Source organism: Durio zibethinus, chromosome 3 (genome assembly GCF_047325235.1).
Source record: "Durio zibethinus cultivar Kanyao isolate XHJ-2024 chromosome 3, ASM4732523v1, whole genome shotgun sequence".
Classification (NCBI taxonomy): domain Eukaryota; kingdom Viridiplantae; phylum Streptophyta; class Magnoliopsida; order Malvales; family Malvaceae; genus Durio; species Durio zibethinus.
In genome coordinates, this window is record NC_143164.1 from 36,696,732 (window position 1) to 36,705,289 (window position 8,558).

Here is an 8,558-nt window from a genome sequence, read left to right on the forward strand (position 1 = left end):
TTTTCATCATTTTATGTTCAAAAATTAACAAATTAGAACTACAATGATAAAATTCAACGAATTCAATAGTAATATTCAATGTTGATCCTTAAATGACAAAATATCATGTTATAAACTCTAACAATTTATAAAATTAAATTATCTATTGCATGTATTTTTTATTTTATATTTGGATTATATTATATTTAGATTAAAATTTTGATTAATTCGATTTTTAAATCAAATTAATCAAAATTTAATTTTTAATAAAATATTTTTGTTAATTAATTAATATTAATTCAATAAATAATTAATTAATCGAACTAAATTAATTCGATTAAAACCGAATTACGAATAGCTCTAATAAGTTCTAAGCCCACTGTGGCAACATAACAACTCTGCATAGTCAAGTTGTTGGTATAATTTTCTGAAATAAAAAATCAATCTCTTTTGCAGGACATTTGGTTGGGAATGGCAACAGGGTCATCGACACAGATAACCATGTTTGGTGTAGGTGGAAACTTTATAAAAATTCATATCATTACTCAATTTTTATAATGTTCTATTCATATTTCCAGCATACTTAATGTGTGACTTTTGCTTCTTCTTCATGGATTCTTAGTGTGTTCTTGCCATGGCTGTACTGATCAGCCTTTATGTTGCAGGTTTGTTATTTCAGAAAACTGGTCTTTTAGACACATATATGGCAGCAGTTTTATATGCCTGCAAATATCAGAAAGAATACTTTATTGTACAGATTATTCTGCTGATCTTGCGAGAGGTGGGGATGTTCATAATTTGATTTTAACTGAATTTATTAATCAAATTGATTTAATTCGATTAATTAGTCGGTTATCAAATTAATTTTGATCGGTTATAAAAAATAATTTTAAAATAATTTTGATTTTCAATTAATTCGATTCGAAAATTGAATTAATTGAAATTTTAATCGAAATATTATAAATTTTTATATATAATTAAAAGTATATGAAATTATCTATTTTATTTCAAGTTATTAGAGTTTTTAACTTAATACTTTAGTATTTAAATATTTTTATTGGATGATTTTATTTAATTTATTTCGCATATAAAAAAATAAAAATTTAAAATATAAAATAATTTAATATATTTTATTATTTTGTTAATAAAAAAATTAATTGAACCGATCGAATTAATTTTGATCTATTAATTTTTAAAATAAAAAAATTTTATTCAATCAATAAAAATAAAATAACATAATTTGATTAATTCAATTTTAAATAATTCGATTCAAAATTAATTAAAACGACCGAATGAAATCCCTAAAAACAGAGAAGTTCGGACTTCTTTAAAAGACTCATGCTCATTATTTGCTATTTGATAGTAACAGCAAGTTTCTTCGTACATGTAGACATTGATTCAGTCGGTAAGTTATCATCCCCTTCCCCTCTCACCATGTTCATGCACAACGGACATTGACCTACATGTGGTTTATCAGTGGATAAACCCATCGAAAATGGCGATTAAGGGAAGTAGTTGCTATGTGATGGATCAGCCAAACCAACTGCTACATTTGACAAGAAGGAAGAACATGGTTTTTCCCTGTGCAACTTACAGTCTATTAAAGGGTTCAAAGATGGTCAGTGTTGAAGTTCACTTTCTAATTTTATGGTGATGGTGTTGTTTGGTGCAGTTCGTGGCAAAGATAGCCAAAGGATACTTTCTTCCTGCTTGACAGATTTTTGTATTAAAGGATACAGGACTGTAAGTAAATAAAATATGAATTAATTAGGGTCGATAACTCAATTCATCTTTGATAAGTTTCGATCCGATCCGATTTCATAAGATTAATTTTTTTTTTAAATCGAATTTTGGGTCAGATTTGATATAGTAAAATTAAAAAAAAAATCGAGATCAATTCGGGTTTTAGGTAAACTCGACTTGACCTGACTTGATATTATATAAAAAATTATTTTTTAAATTATTTATTTATATATATTTAAATATTTATATTTAAAAAATAATCTTTTATATTTTAAAAAATAATATTTTATTAATTTATGGTCTGATCAGGTACGATTTATATAGTATCAAGTTGGATCGAATTTAGGTATGAAAAAAATTAAAAACAATTTCGGGTCTTGTTGGGTTCGAATTTGATTAATATAAAATCGAGTCGGGTTCGAAGTGAGCAAAAACTTGTCCCATCCCAACCATTATCAACTCTAAAATTAACGAATAAATATCTATGATTTGTTTATTTATTTTTAAAAATATTAAGTTAGCGATAAAAAAATTGTTTTGTTTATTTCAATTCAATTCGTTTAAATAGTAAAATATTTACGTTTGATTTATGTTCTATTTGATTAAGTGAAATAAGCTCGTTTATGAATATTAAACGAATATATGTTCATAAATATATATAAATAAATATGTTCGTGAACAATAATTAAACTATAACTAAATAAATTTAAACAAATAAATAGTAAATAAATATAAATGAATCCAAATGAAATAAATAAATCTTAAAATAAAATTAAGATAAAAAATAAAAATATAATTTATTATTATTATAAATAAATTTTAATTGATTTTTTTATTAACATAAATAAGCCAAACATATTTCTCTTCATGTTTAATTCGTTTAAAAAATAAATATAAAAATATTATTAAAAATTATTTATTAAGCTTAATATATATAAATGAACAAAAAAAAAATTTTGTTCATTTATATTTCTAATAAAATATTATCGAATAGATGTTAGCTTTACACTGAAATTTAGTGGTTAGGACTGTCGTGTGTCAAATTTTGAAGAAATTCACAGAAACCCTCGTGAGATATTTCATGGGCAAGTTTGATTTTTTTTTTTCAATTTTTGTCCCCTTTTTCCTGCAAAAGTTATAGGTTTGGCACTTGTTTATCTGCTGTCCGTTGCACTTGGCATGTTTACTATGAAAACAGCATATCCTAGCAGATTGATTTTATTGAAAAGAAAGAAAAAAATAAAAAATAAAATTGTATTTTTATAATATGATTAAAAAAAATAATGCGTCATCATTTCATCTGACAATAATTATGTCTCAATTTAAATGTTAGTCCCAATATTTCTTAAAAAAATGGTTAATCCAATAATATATTTACACTCGAAAATATTATATTATACATTTTTAAAATATAAGTATCATATTAAAAAAACAAATATGGGATTATTTTCTTTCAAATCTCATTCCCTAAAAAAATAAAATAATAAAAAATTTACGAATTTTATTATTTTATTTAAATTCTCTTTGGGTTCAAATTGTTTGAATATTATTGATTTTTAAGAAAATTTTAAAAAAATTTAATTTGATATTAAATTTTAAAATTTTTATAATTAAAATTTCATAATTTTTTATATTGAAAAATAATAAATCATAAAATAATTTTAAAATATAAAAAATAAAAATTTTAAATATTCAAAAAAATAAAACATAATTTTAAATCATTTTAAAAAAAATAAACAAACAAAATGAAACAGAGAAGTAAATTTTTATATTTTTATTTCATTAAAATAAAATTTTTAATTTATACTTAAATAAATACTCAACTTTTAATTTATATTTAAATAAAATTTAATTTTTAATTCATATTTTTATCAAAATTTTAAATTTTTTCTAAATAAATTTATACATAAATTAATTTTTTAGATTTATTCAAATATAAATCAAAATATAAAAATTTATTAGGATACAAACCATGAATAAACAATAAGATTTTTCTCTCACGTTTTTCTCTCACGGTGCCACTATATATATTGACGAGTCACGCAGGATTTTCAAACGCTTAATCGATTTAAAAAAAAAAAAAAAACTCTAAATTCTTCTAAAAAAATTCACCATGGTCGGTTCACTTTCAACACCAATCTCATCTCCCTTCTCTTATTTTCACTTAAATCATCTCTCATCTTTTTATTATTTCAATCCATTGTTTTCAGACCGGCAACAGAGGCGGGGTCAGATCGCGACGGGACCACCCGCCACCGGGAAGTTCGGGGCGGAGCAATGCGTTGCCGTCGAGACACCTTTGGGTGGGGAATCTATCGCATAGTATACTAGAGCCGGACCTCACAAACCACTTCTTGCAATACGGGGAACTAGAGAGCGTAGCTTTCCAGCCAGGTCGAAGCTACGCTTTTATCAATTTCAAGAACGAAGAAGAAGCTGTTTCCGCCATGAAAGCGCTCCAAGGTTTCTCCGTAGCGGGGAATCGGCTTAGGATTGAGTTTGCCAAGGCGGTTAGTCTCGAACTACTGCTAATATTACTTTTTTGTCCTTTTGATGCTTTTGATTTTTCTCGAACGAATTTAAATTTAATTGAACAATTGCTTGTGAATTGCTAGCAATCTCCATCAAAATTCTAGAAATAATGGAACAATTATAAGTTGGCAACTCAAAAGACCTCAGATGCTTAAATTCTTGGGGATTCATTCCATAACAACAAATATCATATGGGGAATAAGGGTGAAACAACATAATCAAGATTCAGTTTCACTTCCTGAAATTATATAGTTCTTTGCGAGGAAGTCTTTTTGAATTTGTTTCCTTCTCCAAATAGCAGCAGCCTTAAGAAACTAATACCCTCCACTGCAGCGCCATTTCATCTTCAAAGTTTGCATTTGTAAATAGCAACTGATAAAAGTTTGACAAGGCTTAGCACGGTCTTCCCAATTGCATACAACAGGCTATACACCTTTTCTGGTTTGGCTGTTTGTATTATGCCTTAAGAGTATTCATAATCAAAACTGTTAAAACATTATGAGGTTCAGAAATCTCAATGATTTCACGAATAATTGCGTACAAAAAAAGCAAAACAAAGTAAATTAGTCTTTCTGTCCACTCGCATGATTACAACATGTTTTGCATTTTCGTCTAAGATGCAGTCTGTGGAAGAATGCTATTTATTTCCAATGCACCACTTAGGTTTCAAAAGATTTTTGTTTAACTGTAAAATGCAAGGGTTCTCCATTAAAATGGATGCATTCTTCTGTCCGCATTCTTCCTTGCTGTGTTATTTTCTATGTTCTTTGGAGCACTCCTCGTCATAAACTGCACAGTTACCATCCATAAAATGTCGAGTTATAGCTTTTAGCAACTTGAAAAGGTTGATTAGCAGTTAACTGTCACCAATTTCAGACCAATTAATCAGTGTCTTATATATGGATGTTTAACTTAAAAGTAATTTTTTGGTAAGTGAATCAGTGGCTGCTATTTTTCTGGAACCTAGTTATGCATTCCGTGTGGTTCAGTCTTGATGCCATCTTGTGAAATTCTGTCATGCGTTTTGCCAAGCAAAACAGGAGGAAGAGGAGGAGCATGGTGGTGGTGGTGGTCCCACTGATGGTAATGGTGATTATGATAATGTTGTGGTTCTGGGTTCTGTTGAGGAGGTGGATAGACATGCTGGAGGAAACCATGCTGCTGGGCCTGGCGGAAACTGTACTGTTGTAGATTGGTTAGAAGGAGAGTTTTGTATTAGCTGTAATGGAGGAAGTGGTCAGGTTTTGGTTTGCAGCGAAAATGGCTGCCCGGTTGCTATGCACAAGGAGTGCATGAATTGTGAACCTATATTTGATGAAATAGGTAAATTCTACTGCCCTTATTGTTGGTACAAGAGAGAACTAGCAAGGACAAAAGAGTTGAGAAGGAAAGCTATGTTGGCAAAGAAAGAAATGTTAAGCTTTATATGTTTGAAAAGAGATGGTGGTAATGAAGAGAAGCAGGAAGATGAAACAGAAAACATGAAAGCAGCAAGTATATTAACAGTGGCAGGGGAAATAAATTCTGGTGATTGTGAAAATGGCCTGAATGATGATGATAATGAGACATCACATCATAATCAGAAGGAAAAACCAGGTGTTGAGTCCATAAGCAAGGAAAAATTTGATGAGGAAAGTATATGTAAAACTCACAGGTTTGATAATATTGAGGATGGAGAAAGAATGGCAGAGGAGGATATAGAAAATTCTTCCGATAATGAAGATGATGAAATTGATGAGGATCAATGGCAAATACAACCATCCAATCCAAGCCATTTAGAAATTGTGAAAGATACGCTTAATTTATCAACTAAAGAAACTTCTGACGTTGAAGGTGCATTGGAAGGGAACCAGGGGAAAAGGGGGAAGGAAGAGCCAGTTCTCCCAAATGCAGTAGGAACTACTATAACACTAATAACCAGAGATGCTACATCCAAGGTGCCTGCAATTGAAAGTTTTGAGTTTGTATCACCTGATTTGGATACTGGGACACTTGTAGTGCATCAAAAGCGTGTCAAACGAACAGCTCAGAGGGCACAACCTCAGAAAGTTGATTCACCAAAGAATCCATCCTTTCAACCAATTACCAGTGCAGAGGATAAGAAGACGAACCAACAAGGAAAAGCTACAACAGCAAAAAACTCTGTCCAATGCCAGCAATTAACCAAGCGAAAGTAAGTTACTATGCTCTTACATTGTAGTTAAGGAAGGTAATATTCATAAAAGGATCCATGTTGGCCATGGTATGTTTTGTCACCAGATCATAGTTAGTCCTGTGGTTATTTGTAGACTACTATTATATTGAAATTACCCTTTTTTTTCATCTAAATTGCAGCATGATCCCGATACTGGGTACTGAAAAGCGTAGGAGGTTACACTGGACAGCTGAAGAGGAAGCTATACTGAAGGTATGAGATGCTTTTGCTGGATTTTTCCGTCTGTAGTGTCTGGGCATGCCTGTGTCGGGGCTACACTGAATGGGACGGGCAAGTTAGCTCGATTTCAATAATTATTTTTCTTTGTTCCATCAATATCTTTTCTTGACTGTCATATTTTTGTACTGCAGGAGGGAGTGCAAAAATTTTCGAATACAATGAACAAAAACATCCCGTGGAGGAAAATTTTGGAATTTGGTCATCAAGTTTTCGACACAACTCGTACTCCAGTTGACCTTAAGGATAAATGGAAGAAGATTATTTCCAAAGAGGCCCCAAAAAAGTAATCGGAGGTACTGATTACATCTGGAGGTAAAAGGGAATGTTTTTAGTTGTAAATATGTTTATCTTGCTGCAATTATCGCTTGCAAAACAGGTGCGTAGCAGGGTGCCTGATATGTGAAATGTAGAAGTTACTGTTCTATAACCGGATAATGTTTTTTTGCTCCTTTTTTGCCTATGTTGCTGCATTGTTGTAATTTTTTTGACAAATGGATAAATCTGGATTATAGAATCTTTTAGTGACCCATTTTCACTTGATTTGGTGTTTATGATAGAGATTTACTCTGCATCAAACTTGGCCTGATTTTATATAATATATATTCAATTTGATTTCATTTAATATTAAAATATTATTTTTATAATCAACTTATATATACATAAAACCGTAATTAATTCGAATTGATAAAAAATTAATAAAATATTTTTTAATATAAAATATTATTTTTAAATATAAATATAAAATTAAATAAATAATAAAAATATTTTATATATTAGGATGGGTTAGGGTGAGTTTGTTTGAAACTCAATCCGACATAATTTTAACTTTTTTCAAAAAAATTAAGGCCAGTTTTCTAAAGTGCTATAACGTCAGCATCTTGCATAGATTTTCTTGCCGGTTCGAATCTGATCAGGGGGATCCTGGATCGATAAAAATAACCTAAGGTCAAGTTCAAGACATGAGCAACATGGTTAAAAGTTACCAAGAGATTAATGCAAATATTACTCTCTTTGATCAAATTGTAATACTCTGAATCTTTGTTACTAATAAAATCGAAACAATTTTTGGATTTATCAAAAGATCTTTTCAATTGATTAGAATTCATAAAATTATATTAAATATTTGATTATATATTCATATCTTGTTAAAAAATCTGTTTACAAATCATACATTGTCTAATCGAATTCAAATCTGGCTATTGTAAAACTGCTTTTAGATCCCATAAATCAATTAAAAAAAAAAAAAAAAAACTGCAGCTGGTTAAGAGAAGATGGTGAAAACAAAAGTTGTGTAGTTAAGATGAATGAAGCAAAACATCATCTGGGCATATGCATCTAAAGAAAACGATATCGCGTTGAGATTGCTCTGTTGCTCAAAGAAATTTCTCTGACGCTATCTTCAATGAAAAATTATTCAAGTGTTTTTCCTTTTAGAGTTTGAAGTGTCACATTTTCAGCATGAATTTGCCTTTTTTATACTGTAAGGCTTACATACTTACATTGGTCATCAAACAAGAAGACGAGTATAAAATGGGAATGGAGCAAAATCCCTGGAGTGATTTGACTGTGTAGCTAAGATCCTTGTAGAAAATATATGTAGTTTCATAGAAATCAATTCGTCATGTTTTTTTCTTTGGTAGAAACTTTTTAATAACCAAAAGTCCGTCTAAAATAGAACAAAATTTTGTTGGCAAAGATTAACCTTCCAATATTCACTCTAGTCATCAGGAAAGCTGACAGACTATTTTCGAGGAAACAGCAAACCAAACTCAAGGTCAAGTTTCGAACACAACAAGGGAAGACTTCAGAGAAGAAAATCGTCCCAACCGTGCCAAACGTGCCATTGCATCAAATTGATGGTTGAGGTTAT

At 29.8% G+C, this 8,558-nt stretch overlaps 1 protein-coding gene across 1 annotated transcript; it reads left to right on the forward strand.

Moving 5' to 3' along the window:
* Nucleotides 1–3,773: 3,773 nt before the first annotated feature.
* Nucleotides 3,774–7,228, forward strand: LOC111283866 (uncharacterized). The gene is made up of 5 exons (XM_022872506.2): nt 3,774–3,838; nt 3,933–4,232; nt 5,295–6,427; nt 6,589–6,661; nt 6,820–7,228. The coding sequence occupies exons 1-5, from the start codon at nt 3,836–3,838 to the stop codon at nt 6,973–6,975; spliced, it is 1,665 nt and encodes a 554-aa protein (XP_022728241.2). The 5' UTR covers nt 3,774–3,835; the 3' UTR covers nt 6,976–7,228.
* The last annotated feature ends 1,330 nt before the right edge of the window (nt 7,229–8,558 follow it).

Coding starts and splice junctions, on each gene's coding strand:
- LOC111283866 (XM_022872506.2), top strand. Junction 6,428..6,588: donor CAGCAATTAACCAAGCGAAA/GTAAGTTACTAT, acceptor TCTAAATTGCAG/CATGATCCCGATACTGGGTA. Junction 6,662..6,819: donor AAGAGGAAGCTATACTGAAG/GTATGAGATGCT, acceptor TTTGTACTGCAG/GAGGGAGTGCAAAAATTTTC.